The 17,052-nt window shown below is 34.6% G+C and overlaps 1 protein-coding gene across 2 annotated transcripts in view; it reads right to left on the reverse strand.

The window, feature by feature from the left end:
• Positions 1-327: 327 nt before the first annotated feature.
• Positions 328-17,052, reverse strand: part of LOC138696894 (BLOC-2 complex member HPS3) — a 68,914-nt gene continuing 52,189 nt past the window's right edge. For both annotated transcript variants that reach the window (XM_069822363.1, XM_069822362.1), the window contains exons 13-19: positions 14,234-14,515; positions 13,204-13,374; positions 10,030-10,206; positions 4,598-4,712; positions 3,598-3,792; positions 3,311-3,460; positions 328-1,981 (exon numbers count right to left, since the gene is read on the reverse strand). In XM_069822363.1, the coding sequence (XP_069678464.1) occupies positions 3,611-3,792; positions 4,598-4,712; positions 10,030-10,206; positions 13,204-13,374; positions 14,234-14,515 (927 nt within the window). In that variant the 3' untranslated portion in view covers positions 328-1,981; positions 3,311-3,460; positions 3,598-3,610. The remainder of the gene's footprint in view (positions 1,982-3,310; positions 3,461-3,597; positions 3,793-4,597; positions 4,713-10,029; positions 10,207-13,203; positions 13,375-14,233; positions 14,516-17,052) is intronic.

Consider the following 17,052-nt stretch of genomic DNA (forward strand, 5'->3'; position numbering starts at 1 on the left):
TAGAACAAGACGAAGACGAGGAGAAGAAGACGAATACAAAGAGAATAGGGGAAAGACAAGGAGAACAAGGGGAAGACAAGGAGAACAAGGGGAAGACTGGGAGAATATGGAGAAAAATGAGAATACAAGGAGAACAAGGGAGGGGATTACATTTTATGGAATGGTCCATTCCTAAGTTTCCCTCTGTAGTTCTACGTCAAAAATTGGGAATTATGGTAATAATTTGTGTAGCGTTGATCAGTGTGTCTATTATAATGAGGTAAAACCTAACACATTTAATTTTGAACTGCATTTATAACTAATGAGCTATTTCTAAGTGCAAAAAACTTTTATTAAATTAACTTATGCTTTTAATCTGATAAATAAATAAACAAATAAATACAATAAGATTACACATTTACTCTTTCAATACGAGAATAACGTAGATAATAAATTTCAAATGTCATAAAATGACGAGTTTCGTTTTTAAAGTAAAACTTCCTATTCTAAGACATTCACGTAAATGACTTTCTCACAGTCTGTTTTATGAGATATGTACATGTGGTCTTATTTGCTGTTCTTAAACTAATTATGACCCTGAATAAAAGAAGGCCTCGAATTAGGTTCCACGATTGAGTCCAGGATGATCATTGTATAATTATATGACAGGTGGCTATTTTCGTAAAATTTCATGATTTACTAAGACAGTTAACTTTATATATACACATATACTATTTTTTTGGATAACATTTAATATATAGGAAGAAATTCTGAAAGAGCAAGACATGGGAAAGAACAAAGTACCATGACAGCATAAAATATTTTTCATTAATATCAAAATATTTACTGAATACTGTACAGTGAGGCTGTGATTAACATGTGAAGCGAGAACACACAGAGTCCCAACAAAATACTGTATATTTAGAGTTTGTGAATATATTTAAATCTGTTATTTTAATTGTTATCTGAGTAGTAATAATCATAAGTATTATGATTATATTTCATGATACATTCTTTTAAAATGTGTCACGACTAGATAAAAAATCACTACCCCACTGCAATTAATTATTTTAAGACTTCCACATTAAAATTAAATGTCTTTAAGATTACAAAAAAATGTCATGCATATTTTTAGTTTGAATAAAATAAGTATGAGATACGTCACTGTAATCTCTCTATATTATGGCTAATTTATAGAGGGACACGTATACCATTCCAAAGACCACAGCACTTCTCTCTGAATTTATAATTATAAGAATGAGGAAAAAAGTTGTCCTTATAATAAACAATTTTTGTAATCATATTAAAATAGTAATATATGTTAAAACTATAACGAAAAGCTGGGCAACAGTTGAAAATCTGCATGTTGTCTGTGTAAGCACTTTCGACAGTTTACAGTACCGGTACACAAAGTTAACTTTTGTAATACAGTATTTAATTGTCTTCCTTTACAAATAAGCCAATAACTCTCCATCAATTACATGACATTACAAACATTATAAACTCTGGACATCGGTATCATAACACATTCTCTGCGACTTTAAAATATTACTCACACATAAAAATATTCACAACACTTTTCTATGAGAAGATATTATTCAGATTATAAAGACAAAACATTTTCCTTTATTCTGGTAAACATCACATAATGCAGAAAGGATCTACGTTAACTGAGAATTTATCATAATCAGTTTTGTTAAAATAGTCGGAAATTCAAGATTGCTACGTCTTAATTCAAAATATTCATTTTTGTACCAAACTATCTTCTTCTTTACTGCTATATGACTAAAAAAATTCCACTGAAAAACTTCAACAACAAGCAGAAGGTTACCGTGCAACAGTAGAAAAGTATATTAAATTTAAACTCTTCAATATTCACTTACAGTACAACAGAGATACATTTAATTATAATGAAAATATAATTTATCTCATTATATTCCTCAAAATAGTAGCAACAGGTGATTCTATCTTGTACATCTATAGAAGAATATCATTTCAGCATCTGAAGTATGAAAAAGAAACAGTAAATTATGTTAAATCATATATGATCGACTAACATATAGCTAATTCTCACTCTGTATTTTTATAACTTCTCTTCGGCTATAACAGAATACCAGGAAATTACGGTGAAGTCATTAATAAAATCGAATGAGGATAAAGGGTGGGGAAAAACTCGAGTGCACATCCTTACAAGAGGATTTGGGGTGTGGGAAAGAAACTATGTGAGCTCCAAGCTGGTAACACCACTTATCTCACTCCATTTATCACTGTTTTATTCCATGTTGAATCTTTCGTACACTACTTTTAACACTTGAATATAAATAACTGATTACATGGCGATCTTACTCGTGCTAATTATGTAAGCATCTGTGGCTTACAGCTGTTTCGTTGTTACTTGACACCATCCTCAGAGCCTACTAGATCTCGGCGCTATCTCAACTTCGCTGCCTGTTGTGTGGGTGCATTCATGTGATGAAGAGTTGTGTCAAATAGTGTGTGTGTTCTGAAATTGATCTGTGTGTTGAGAATTTGATTAGGGTGTGTTTTAGTGTGTCTGTATATTTCATATTGTTCTAGTGTGTTGAGTTTTTGGTTTTTGGGTTGTATGTGTAGGATTTCCATGTCTGCATTTATGTTATTGTATGTGTGGTTAGCATTAGTTATGTGTTCGGCATATGTAGATCATTCCAAACTCGATACAAAGAACACATTAAAGCAATAACCAGAGGACACAATACATCTACATGTGCCGAACATGTAACTAATGTCAACCACACATACAGTAACATAAATACAGACATGGAAATCCTACACATACAACCCAAAAACCAAAAACTCAACACACTAGAACAATATGAATTATACAGACACACTAAAATGCACCCTAATCAAATTCAGAACACATACACTATTTGACACAACTCTTCATCACACGAACGCACCCACACAACAGGCAGCAAAGTTGAGATAGTGCCGAGATCTAGTAGGCTCTGAGGATGGTGTCAAGTAACACCGAAACAGCTGTAAGCCACGCATGCTTACATAATTAACACGAGTAAGATCACCATCAATTATTTACTGTTTTATTGAAGGAATTTAAGAAATTTTGAAGGGGAGAAGCAGAAAAATGAAAGTAACCTAATAGGTACCACACTGAGGGGGAAGAGATGTACAACCATCCACAAGAGATGTCGCACAACAGAAATTAGGAATTATGTTGTCAACAAAACATTGATCAATATTAATGTAAGTTACATAATTCCCTTCAGTAATAGGGTTTAGGAGTAACTTTCAATTGCTTCATATTAGTAAATAAATCTCATTTACTTACCATTTCCTGTGCGCTTCAAAAAGTAGTACGTCCTTTTTCTATCCAGCTTGCAAATGTTTGCAAGATATTGTAAACAACTCTACAGTGAGTCCCTAAACTATCCAATAAGAAGTGCCACAAAAAGACAAATGTTACCTAAAAATTGTTAATCTGAAAATGAATAAAAATAAACATTTTATAAGTATATGATTGGGTTGAGACGAAACAAACTGATCCATTGATTCAAATTCAATTACCATCTCACTTCAAAAGGAAGCTCTATAAGAGAGATGATGGAAGATACTTACTGTGGCAAGATTGTCATAGATTCAGTGTACTAAGTAGCTGTTGTCCTGTAGCCATTATTAGTGCTCTGATGTGATTTGCATGCCCCACTTGCTGACAGATTTGCAAATAGCTACGATACATATTCTCACCACCAGGAGGCAACACTCGACATAGTTCCTCTAACGACAATGTTTGCGCAAGATGAGTCAATATATCTGAAACAATAAATTACACATCTTTTAACACTGTATCACTTCGGAATATGTATGATAAGAACTTTTTTGTGTTAAATTTTAACGTACCTTGTTAACATGTTTCGACCTATTTTCGGTCATCTTCAGAACTGGTCGTTGTTGGTCTTGATGCTTCTTGTTTTCTGTGTGGGTGCATTTGTAGTGTAGAGTCAAAGAGTGTATGTGTTTTGAAATTGAGTTGTGTGTTGAGAATATCGTTGAGGTGTGTTTTCGTGTGTCTGTATATTTCATATTGTTCTAGTGTGTTGAGTTTTTGGCTTTTTGGCTGGATGTGCAGTATTTCCATGTCTGTGTTGATGTCTCTGTAGGTGTGGTTGGCATTTGTGATGTGTTCTGCATATGTGGAGGTGTTTTGTAATTTTGTTATGGCTGTGATGTGTTCTTTGTAACATGTTTGAAATGATCAGCCTGTCTGATATTCTCAACACACAACTCAATTTCAAAACACATACTCTCTTTGACTCTACACCACGAACGCACCCACACAGGAAACAAGAGGCGCCAAGACCAACAACGACCAGTTCTGAAGATGACCGAAAATAGGTCGAAACATGTTAACAAGGTACGTTAAAATTTAACACAAGAAAGTTCTTATCATACATATTCCGAAATAAATTACAGAATAGCTGAAGAGTTATTCATACATAAAGGATAAAGAAATTTAAACAATTCCGAAATCAAATTGCTACTACTCAATATTCTCTATAGACGATAACAATTGTTCCTCGGAACAGCTGAAAAAAAATCTATAATTTAAGTTTATAACCTTTGGTAACTTGTAGATAGAAGGTTTTCAACAGTGAATCATCGCCAAGTGTTTGACCTTTCTTGTGTAGTAACAACAGCAGACATTTCCACTCGGTTTCATTGGTAAATCTGTCCTGTAACATTAAAGAAAGCATTATGTACTTAAAAAAAATGTGAGCATACACAAAATGAGATGTAATTTTAGCCAATATCATGGTAAAAGATGGAAATATATGAGGTACTACGAATATTAAAGACACACACCTACTTCTGAATCGTACAATGGAGCTTCATGCACAATACTGTACAGTAGAACTTGGTTATAACGACATCCAAGGGACCTTGAAAATTATGTTGTTATAAACGAGTGTCGTAGTAACCAAGATTCATATTATCAGTCTACTGAGGTGGAAAATGAAAAATAACAAATTTAATTAGGTTTATTTTAGATTTATGTAGGCTATTCACTTTTAAGCCTACCATAAACATAATAAAATACTCGTACAATTATAAATACAGTATTTTGTATTAAAACAGTTTGTTCAGAACTCACGAAACTACTTTAGTCTATTTTGGAGTGAAGTAATCAGTCATTTTACTCTGTTGTCTCATACTTGCTCAATACACATTTCCTAAATCACGTTCGTTATTTCGGCTGCAATTTCACTGCTCCCTCCTCTAGCTTGGTCCATTTTGTTAAAATGCAACAACAATTTTATCCTTGCTCTTCCAAATCGTTTGGACTGTGGAATTAACTAGGCCAAACTCACGACACACGTCAGGTTTATTAATTCCATTCTCAATTTGAGGAATCATTTTAACTTTTTCTTCCAACATTATAACTTTTCTTTTAGTGGCCATACTGCGTTAAAATGCGTGCACTTAGTGAAAAATTCCTGTCGAAACTGACTGCATGCAGGTACCGTCAATATCGCATGAATTCGGGCGGGTTACAATGGGGTGTATGAGGTGTATGACAGAAGACGACAGTAAAAAATTTGCCAGGTTGCCAGATTTCAATAAAATATTTCTTAAAATATTTTGGTTCTTAGAAAATCTTATTCCAGAGGTTGAAAATGACGTTATATGCGAGGTAGACGCATATATGTTTGTCGTATTAAGGAAGGTAGAAAGCATATGTCTTATGGGAAATTAGTTGGGACCACAGAATATTTGACGTTATAGGTGAGGTAGACGCATATACATTTGTCGTATTAAGCAAGGTAGAAAAGCATATGTCTTATGGGAAATTAGTTGGGACCACAGAATATTTGACGTTATAGGTGAGGTAGACGCATATACATTTGTCGTATTAAGCAAGGTAGAAAAGCATATGTCTTATGGGAAATTAGTTGGGACCACAGAATATTTGACGTTATAGGTGAGGTAGACGCATATACATTTGTCGTATTAAGCAAGGTAGAAAAGCATATGTCTTATGGGAAATTAGTTGGGACCACAGAATATTTGACGTTATATGCGAGGTAGACGCATATACGTTTGTCGTATTAAGCAAGGTAGAAAAGCATATGTCTTATGGGAAATTAGTTGGGACCACAGAATATTTGACGTTATATGCGAGGTAGACGCATATACGTTTGTCGTATTAAGCAAGGCAGAAAAGCATATGTCTTATGGGAAATTAGTTGGGACCACAGAATATTTGACGTTATATACGAGGTAGACGCATATACGTTTGTCGTATTAAGCAAGGTAGAAAGGCATATGTCTTATGGGGAAATTAGTTGGGACCACAGAATATCTGACGTTATAGACGAGGTGTCGCACAAAACGAGGTCGCTGTAACCAAGCTCTACCTTATCTGGTTTCTCTGATGACCAATCTCCGTCGTTATGTGATGCCATGTGACCATGCAGATGAAACCAAGTCTCAACAGAAAAAAAATCGATCTGGAATCAAGTTCTTCAGTATTTACTTTTTCTAACATGGGTTGCAAGAAGTAGTAGTGACGTGCATTCCATAACTTCTCCTACTCAAATTCCATCCTTACCTTCCTGTGGTGCAATCGGTTTTTAACAAACGAGACTCTGGGGACTGAGTCACAGCAGTATAAATGTTCGATCAAAAATGAAGGAAATGCCTTATTAGCATGCTGATCTGCATGGCATACATAAGTAGCCACTAAGTTGTGGAGAAGGGATGTGGTCGGTGGAGTTATGTAAAAATCTCTTGCCTAGGTCATATGGACTGCTAACCAATGCCAGGTGTGGTCCTCCAAACAGTTTGAGGGTTGCATGCAGGTGATATAACAGCCATACATAATAATACATTATGCAACGAGCCTATAATGGTAGTAATTAAGACGCGAGTATGTTTATGAAATGAGCACAAGCGATTTTCATACGGGCTTCTTAATTACCATTATAGTCAAGTTTCATACGACTTTTTAAGCTCGACCATATTTCTAACTTGAAATTATTCATAAGTATTCATGTTATTCTTATCTGACTGGGGAGCGGAAGTGACCTTGTGCAATACCTCGTAAATTGTGAGACGCGAAAGTATTGATTTTTTCCGAGAAACAAATGTCGACATTGACCTTGATATAATCTAGAGAGTAAAATAAACATTAATCTTGATATAACCTTGAAATTGAATTAGACATTGAAAAACGAGATGACAAATTTAATTTATTTGAATATTATTTACAATTAACGCTAATTATTATAGTAACAGAACTAGTTGTCTTTCGATTGCATATCCGAGAATAATCGATACTTGAGCTTTCATATTGCTACAATGGTATTTTCTGATTGGTGGAACACCTGAACTTTAATGAATAGGTGTACTTTAATGGGGTCCAGTAAAGGGCTGCTACCAGGTGTATAATTACTACATTTTGGCATGGTCGAGCATAAAAAATATGATGCCTACATTAAAACAGTTATACTTTTTCCTACATCACTCTTCTATATTGGAGAGCAAGAACAACAACCTTTACTAACATCAAATTAAAGAGGTTAGTTAAGTAGGTTGGCTAGGTTATTTTACGACGCTTTATCAACAGCTTACGTTATTTAGCGTCTGAATGAGATGAAGGTCATAATGCCGGTGAAAATGAGTCCGGAGTCCAACACTGAAAGTTACCCAGCATTTGCTCATATTGGGTTGAGGGAAAACCCTGGAAAAAACCTTAACCAGGTAACTTGCCCCGACTGGGAATCGAACCCGACCACTTGGTTTCGCGGCTAGACGCACTAACCGTTACTCCACAGGTGTGGACGGTTGGTTAAGTCTGCGATTGTAATCGTGGGGCTTGAATTCATGACATCATGGAATTCTGTATGTTTCAGTTCCAATAATTTTGTTGATTTGGGTTTTTCCGAGAAATGCAGATTTAATGTAGCAAAATTCTATATATTAACAATGGACAATGGTTAAATTTCGTAACTATGAACAGAGATGATACTTAAACACCATGTTTTGATGTGAACTGTAATAATTGTGTAGTTCAATAAAACTTTAAAATACCTGGCTAGAGTTAGCTATAAAATAGCTTAACTTGGCAGAATATGCTGATGGTAAAACCAGAGACATGTAAATATAAGTTTGTCCCCCACTCATATACGGTGGAAGCAGAAATGAAACAAGGCAGACTTCTCTCCATCGTAAGCACTGAAGGAAGTATGGTGAATCATATTTCCAATCCCTTTCTTCTACCAAAATGATCACAAACATACAGTACAGTCTAGTCAAAAATAAAGATTGTCAACATAGTGTACCTATGTACTTCGGAACTATGTTAAGCTATTCACTAGCTACAATAACTAAATTTCATGTTATGTTTTTTTACGATGCAGTTCTTATTTCCTTCCAATTTGCTTTGTTTCAGCATTTCACATTATATTAGAAAATGCGATATTTGGATATTCAACTTTCAGAAACTAATTCTAAGATACTTTCGGCTACTTCTAAGTATAATCAATCTTCTGAATGTATCCAGCTGTTTGCTGACAACATAAAGTCCACTATAGTCCACTGTAGTCTATTCAGTTGTTGTTTTTCACGAGAAATGAGGGGTATTTTGATCGGTGTTCATTATAGATGCCTGTTGCTAGTAGCCAGAGGTGGGATGTAGTCAATACATACTGCAGGGCTGTGTCTTCTGCAGCTGGTATTGATGATTTTAATTTACTTTTTTTGTGGTTTATGGATGGACAATACAGAAGAATGTGTTCCAGATCTTCATCATGATTATTACACCACAGACAAGTAGGATCATCAGAAAGGTGAAATCGGAGTTGGTACAACTGAGTGACAATGTGACCTGTTCTGGCTCTTGTTAAAAATGTTTGAACATGTCTGTGCAAGTTTTTGTACATTTCCAGGTCATTTGGTTTCTTTTGTACAGACTGTAAAATGTTTCCTTTGTCAGAAGAGAGTCAATTGTTGATCCATAGGTTTGTAAAATGAGACTTTACTGAAGCAAAAGCATTGGATAGAGATATCACTTGAAGAGGTCTTGGTTGCAAATATGTTGCTTGTTTTGCAATATTATCGACTTTCTCGTTTCCAGGTATACCACAATGACTAGGTATCCATTGAAATGTTATTTCCTTTTGGAGTTCTTTTAGTTTATTTAGTTGTTTCTGAATTGGAATAATTTTATGTGCATATAGGTTTGGTACATATTTAAGTATATTAAATATAGCCCCCTTGGAGTCAGTAAGTATGCAAATAGATTTTTCAGAAATTTGAGTAACACACTGAAGAGCAGCATCAATAGCTAGCAATTCAGTGTCAAGACTGGAGGAGGATGAATATGGTATGAAATAACTTTCTTGATATTTTGGAATATAATACCCTGCTCCTGATGTCCCATTATTAGGTTTAGAGATCCATCTGTATAAATTTGAAGGTGATGCTTATATGTACTGCATAATAGTTCCATGGAATATAACTTAAGAATGTATGGAGGATCATTTTTGGAACGATTTCCTGGAATTTGTATGCTATGTTCTATACTTCTAAGTATAAGAAATAAATTACCATTTACATATATAGCTATATAAGGGCAGGTCAAAAAGAAAAAGGACAAAAGTGGTCACATAGGCTACTTAATGAATATTCTACAGTTGGAAATGAAATACGATATAGAAATAAGGATAGAATGCAAATTGACATATAATGCAATGACTCATTTCAATCATTTAAAAGTTTTCTATACTGTTAAAGAAAGAACTAAAATAATAATGTAATTACATACAGGCAAAAGTCTCTAGATTACCGTTTCTTAAAACTAATGGCACTAAAATGTACAAGTACATTTTACATAATTCATATATCAAGTATTACTACATTAACAGTTTATTCACAGTTAACAACGAAGATGATGGAACAGATAAGCTGAAGGAAACACAATTTTAGGGCATTTTTTGTTCATCCAACATTCACCCTAAGAATTTATAAATGAACAAGTTACACACTTACCTTAGTATATTGTAAGAGAGCCTGAGGGCAGAAATCTAGCAGGATATTGGTAGCTTCCCGGGTAGGCACACATAGCACCTGCAGACTTAAGTTGCCATGTAAATGTGGGTGAGACTGTACAAACTGATGAACTTCAATCAAGCACTCCCGCGGCAGTTTGCCAGAGCAGAGAAGACACTACAATAATAATAATAATAATAATAATAATAATAATAATACTAATAATAATAATAAGTGATGGTGATGATGATAATGATAATGATAATAATAATAATAATAATAATAATAATAATAATAATAATAATAACAAAATTGGCAACTAATTTAAGTTATTGTTCGAAAAATTTTCGGCAATTTAGATATATGAAAGTGATGTACCTTTCACTGAGATAAAGTATATACCACCCCATGGCTCTGTATTGAGAGAATGCTCTAAGGCAGTGATTCCCAATTAGCTAAAGACTGAGACTCCAGGCTTTCAAAAATCGAGCTAAGAACCCCTTTTTTTAATTTTGATATCTGTATGGTAATTACATAATGAGAAGCAATTTATTGGAGAAAATGCGAGTAAGTAAAAATAACCATAGAATGAAAATTATTTAATTGAGAAGAAAAGACTAATTTTATACATTTATACATTATTAATGTATATTAATATTATATTAATTCGAAGCCTAGGGGTTCATTTCCCTTTCCTTCCTCCTTTTTCTACTTTTCTGTTCCTAGTGCTGACCTGCTATGGCACTAAAATCGTCCTCCAGTGGCTTAAGGAGGGAAAGCTGGTGATCAACAAGATCTCCCAGCTAGGTCTAATGGACCCGTCGACCAACAGCAAGTGTGGTCCTCCAGACATTCTGGGGGTTGTGTGTGAATGAAGTAGCCACCAAAACGTTAAAATATGGTGTTCACTTAAATCGGCTACAACTTGCCATTTTCAAATCTGTGCTTCAGTGGCTGGCCATGATAATATCTTTGAAAAATATTGGAGTGCAAGAGGTCAAATGACTTTATTGTCAAACGCCTGGCATTAGAAAACAACAACAACATAATAATAATAATAATAATAATAATAATAATAATAATAATAATAATAATAATAACAACATATTTTTATTTATTATTAATATGAATATGCTAGTCAAAAGCAATTGGTAACAACAGTCTAGCACAATAGATACAATAATACTACAACAATACAAATAGAAAAACACAATACAAATAGAAAAACAATCTTTACAATGATTATAATATTGATTATCTGATACGTAAATAAAAACAATAGAAAATACTAATCACTGATATAATATAGCCTACTATAAATATAACAGAAAAAATAACACTGAATAATTAAAAACTAGTAATACAGGTAATAATATAGCCTACTATAAATATAACAGAAAAAATAACACTGAATAATTAAAAACTAGTAATACAGGTAATAATATAGCCTAGTATAAATATAACAGAAAAAATAACACTGAATAATTAAAAACTAGTAATACAGGTAGAAACTGTTTACAGTACAAATAAAAGATTATGATGTTGCCATGAACAAATCACTAACTCTATACATTAACTGGATAGAATTCACAGCAGTCCATGTTACCATTTCCAATTCATTTGTAGACTAGAGACAGAAATTTTGATTTTCTATTATAGAAAAGTTTGTGAGCTCTCATGTTTTTCATTGGAATACAAAAGCTGACACTGCTTATGGAAGAGTCACAGGTAACCCAATTTAACTGAATCAGTAATTGTACCACAGTTCCAAACTACATATGCATATTCGAGTTTCGATCTCACTAATGTATAGCAGAGTATTAAAAGAGAATCCAGCACAAAAAAAGAATAAGTTATTGACTGTATTATTTCCAACATTCTGATCGTGTGATTATGTAATCAATGCAATTGTGAAAATACAGTTGACTGTGTATGAAATCTCCAAGGTCTTTTACACAATCTTTTCTGTTACTGTAAGCCAGCGGTGGCGAAAATGTAATCGAATGCCGAGCCACTGTGTAACCTGCAATGTGCATAGCACCTATGGAGGTAGGCGGACACCCGAAGGGGAAGTGAAGCAACTGCCTGATTTATTAATGGATTTTCATTTTCCTTACATCAAGCACTTAAATATAATTTTATACAATACAAGGCTACAAACTAATGTTTAGTACGTGTAACGAAGAAAAAAATGAACATTATCATAACCTAAAATTAACTGTCTTCAGAATGTCTCTGCGACAAAGTTTCAAAATCAGGAATTATGTCTCTTACTGCCAGTCGTAGTTGATCACGAAGGTGTTCGTCTGTTAGTCGTGATCTAAATTTGGTTTTTACTATTTTAATTGTTGAAAATAATTTTTTACAAACGTAAGTTGTAGCGAACATGGCTTCCACAGAGCAAGCGAAAGAACGAAGCTTCGGATATTTATTTTTTGGCAAAGATTTGAAAGTTCAACAATTGTCAAGTCCTTACATCTAGCTTTCATTCGACATCACATAGTAAATCAGTGAGTTCAAATTGAAGAGCTAACCGCATTATTCGTACATCTGCTGAAAAAGAGTCATCGTACAGAGATGATGATGATGATGATGATGACGACGATAACACTTAACCTTTTAATGTTTCATCAGTGACATGTAGTATAATGCCGTTTTATGTTATACAACTGTTTTCCTCGTAATACTTGTGAACAACTCATACATTTAATATTCTCATTATATTGGCAGCAAAAAAATGCGTCCTCCCATCCTACTTGGAACTTTCGTACATGGTTTCGAGAGAGACATATGCCACCTGCAGGTCAGAGACAAATACAAATAGAACGGAGTTTGACTCCAGTGAGTGAGAGGGTGGGGGTTGGCAGAGGTTAGAAGCAGCTATCACTGCGAGCCACAATGTCTCGCGAGTCACGTTCTCGCCACAGCTGCTGTAAGCTATGGTACACGCATGCACTTGATTTCACGAGATATGAATGACCTACAGTGGTAGCAACAGGAGCAGCAGTGGAAGAAAGAAATAGAAGGGTCTGAATAACTAATCGCTCAACTAAGAAACTGCAGGAAAAGAGGAAGAAAGTGGGGAGAAATGTAAAAAGAACTGGGTAAAACAACATCAGAAGAAGAAATGGATGAACTGCAGACAGTGAATGAAACAGCACACTGAATACTCACTTGAAGTTTGAAAAGGCTGTCATTGCTTAAATTAGCACCACTTTTTACTGGTTTCAGGTTCTCTAAAGCACTGCCAACACCGTCTTGTAGAGAGACAAGTCTCTTTGAAAGGTCAGCAGCGTAAGGAGGCATTTTCCCAAGAAATGCCAATCGTTTTGATTCAAAAAGGACCTATTTAAGAAAGTAAAGAACATTTTTGACAACACTGTCTTCTTCCTTGTAACTGGATGTGTTCATATAAACAAAATTATTAAATATAAATCTGTGGCCAGGAGGAAAAAGGTCTTAAGTAAAAATTTTATACTTTTCAGGAAAGCAGTAGAAAGATTGAAATTGGTGCCAATTATAGAGTTTTTATAATTAAGAGGTTTTTCCTGGATATTATTTGTTTATATTTCTTCTAAAATAGGTAATGTTGCTCATTTAACAATTTTCTTGATTATTTCCAAAAATAGCCTCACTTAAGCCCTTTTAAGACTAGAGGCCAAACTGAGTAGAAGGGACTATTTAAACATAAGACATTTTTCATGTCAAAATAAATGAGAAATGTAAATTATTAGGAATTCAAAATAGGTCTTAAACAATTATAGGGCTGTTTACCCTGGTGTTTAAAGTTTTAAAAGGAAAGGGCATCAGTATGTGACAAAATGGCTAAAATACAAGATAGAACTTTTTAATAGGGAAGCATGGAAAGTAAACATGTGATGGTTTGTAAGGAATAAAGTATTAAATATTCTTAAGTCCTTTATTCTGTGTGTGCTCGATTCAAAAAGTACTTAGGACATTTTGTAACGTTCTATAAATCCAGTCAGGAGTCTTATTTGACTTTAGCCGTTTTACCAGGTTGTAGAGAATTGTTTCCATTTTCAGAATATATAAAAATCTCATTTCCACAAAAAATTGACTCAAGACCTTTTTCCTCCCGGCCACAGAAATTGTTCAGAATAAATGAAAAAACCTTTTCAGTTTTAATGTCAGTAGCGCTAATTAAAAAAAAAAAAAAAAAGAAATGAATCGCAAATGTGCTTACTTTTGTATCTGAAAGACTTCCACTGTTCTTGGAGTTCAGAGCTGCATCAGAGTCTATGATTTTTGCTGATGAATTTAGATTGAAACGCTGCAAGTCACTAAGATATGACCTAACCAGGATCTTCAGTGCCTCCACAGTAGCCATGTCGTAAGATGCTGGGCTATCTTGTGGAGTCAATTCATTGAAGTACCAAGCGAAATACTTCTCCAAGAATCTCTGAAGCACATGACTTGCAGCAGAGCCAGCAATACCAATTCGAGATGGAATGTATTCCAGGAAAACCTGAAATAATTAACTCTCTGTTAAATTTTTTTTTTTAATCCAATGCCACCAGGTTGTCTTTTCGACATTTCTGGTCTTCTCTCCTGGCAGTGGCTTAGTTGTAACCCACTTCTGAGGTTGGGGCGCCTGGAAGGCGGAGTTACATTACCCCGATGATGTGATAGGATGATTATGATAATGTGGTGCCAGGAGAGGTCTTAAATCTAAACTTAACCTAAATTCCAGACCATGGACGAACACAGGAATAATCCCCTTTACTTACTTACTTACTTACAAATGGCTTTTAAGGAACCCGAAGGTTCATTGCCGCCCTCACATAAGCCCGCCATCGGTCCCTATCCTGTGCAAGATTAAGCCAGTCTCTATCATCATACCCCACCTCCCTCAAATCCATTTTAATATTATCCTCCCATCTACGTCTCGGCCTCCCTAAAGGTCTTTTTCCCTCCGGTCTCCCAACTAACACTCTATATGCATTTCTGGATTCGCCCATACGTGCTACATGCCCTGCCCATCTCAAACGTCTAAGGAAAAATTCCTGTGCTCTAACCGGGAATCGAACCCGGGATCTCATAAACTATAGCCAGAAGCTCTGACCACTAGGCCATAAGGCTGGTCGCAATCATATTGTATTTTTCATTTAAACTCTGCTTTGTATTCTGGATTCTAGTGGTCAGCCGTAGATTTCGGCCAGATGTCCCAAATTGTGGAATTTGTTGTTGTTGTGTCTACATTTCAAGCTCTCCATGCAGCAGCTATACCAAGATGCTATGTCTATTGTTCGAAAGCATAGCAAACTTGACATTTTTTAAACTTTCGCCTACAATATGATCTGAAATAGCTATTGCTTTACTCCCACATGAAAAACCCACTGATCGTCCTGACATTGTTACTTGCGTTTTTGGAATGAAACTCAAACACTGAAGGTGGATAGGTTCAAGAAAAAGTATTTGGCATAAAAGACCATTCAGGAGTTTGTTTCATTATTATGGAAGCCAACAACTTTCAAAATGTCTGGTATTCTTCATTGAAAATAAATCTGAAAAATGTTTATATGAACGTCTATTGGACTTGCACAAGCCACTAGTTATTTATAACACTAACACACAGGGTAGTAACATCAAGCAACACAGCAGCAGAAGGAATATGATTGATTTAGAAGGCTACCATACACCATTAAATTTTTTCATGGCAAGGGTAGCCAATGTAAATGAGTTACAATGGCTTGGGTATAGCAGAAAAACACTTAAACTCTCTGTTAAATTAAAAGATTCCTTTGCTCTTAATATGCAATAAAGGGGTGCAATGCGTAAGAGATCTATTTGAATTTTTTATTAAAAATGAATACACGGATGTGAGAAAAAAGTTTTAAGATCGCACTTACGAATTGTTTTAGTTGCCTACTAGTCTTACCTTTTTTTAATTTACCGCCAGTTTCTGTGGCTACCAGAGAAGGAGGTAAGACTTTTTAAGGTATATGTACACCCATAAAACGCAAAAAATGACGAAAAATTAGAATTTTCAAAATATAACTATTTTAATAGAGAATTTTCTCCCCTTTAATTTGATATAAAATTTTTCATTTATGCCTTATGGCTTTTCAGATAAATCCCATTTTCCAAAATGCTGCGTCATCAGCCACGGTCACTTACTTTTGGAGTGATCTTCGTAGCAGTCAATCCCCTCGTCCAGAATTGCTTGTAAAATAAACTTCTTTCTAGCCCCGAAATAGATGCATAGATATCTGGGCACGATCATTAGATTGAAAAAACTTTTTTACATAATGAAGTAATTTATAATCTTTTACTGTTAGTCATAAAACTGAAAATTGGTGTGTCAATGATGTTGTACGTCATTTTAATAAGAGTTCAAAAGTAGAAATTAAAATTCTGAGGAGGATGGGCATAAACCCTGGGACAAACACCATCGCAGGATTTATTGCATCAATGGAAATAGGCACAAAAAAAAACATTCAACGTCTTAAGTTAAAACAAGGAGGAGGTATTTAAGTGGCAGAAAGAAGCTGAAACTGAACCGACATGAAGCTGCTTAAGGGGTGACATATGATGATGGAGTCTTCTAGGCTCTGAAAGTTTGTGGCCCATTTCCTGTAAATAGTAATTTTAGAATATTTAATTCTTTCAAACGTGATATCTCAGCCAAATATGGTGATACCAAGAAGATATTTGTGTCATTTTGAAGCTTGAAATGTCCCCCAGTGCCTGACAATGAGTAAAATAACATTAATATAATTAATAATTATCTATGGATTTTTTTACATGATTTATGCAACATAAAATATTATTTTAAGTTACATACTGGGTGTTCAGTTCAAAATGTGTCATGTGGCCAGCCGATGAGCCTAGAGAATTCAATCTTCCTACACTTCCACAGAGGCGTATTACCTAAATGCGAGAGAAGTTGCCTAGCAAGTACGGCGTTCATTCTGAAGATTACTTACCGATACGTACGGTAATGCCAGTAGTGGCAAGAATGTGAACTGTTTTGAAACACGTACTGAAGTGAGTTTTTTTTTC

The sequence above is a fragment of the Periplaneta americana genome, chromosome 3 (genome assembly GCF_040183065.1).
Source record: "Periplaneta americana isolate PAMFEO1 chromosome 3, P.americana_PAMFEO1_priV1, whole genome shotgun sequence".
Lineage (NCBI taxonomy): Eukaryota > Metazoa > Arthropoda > Insecta > Blattodea > Blattidae > Periplaneta > Periplaneta americana.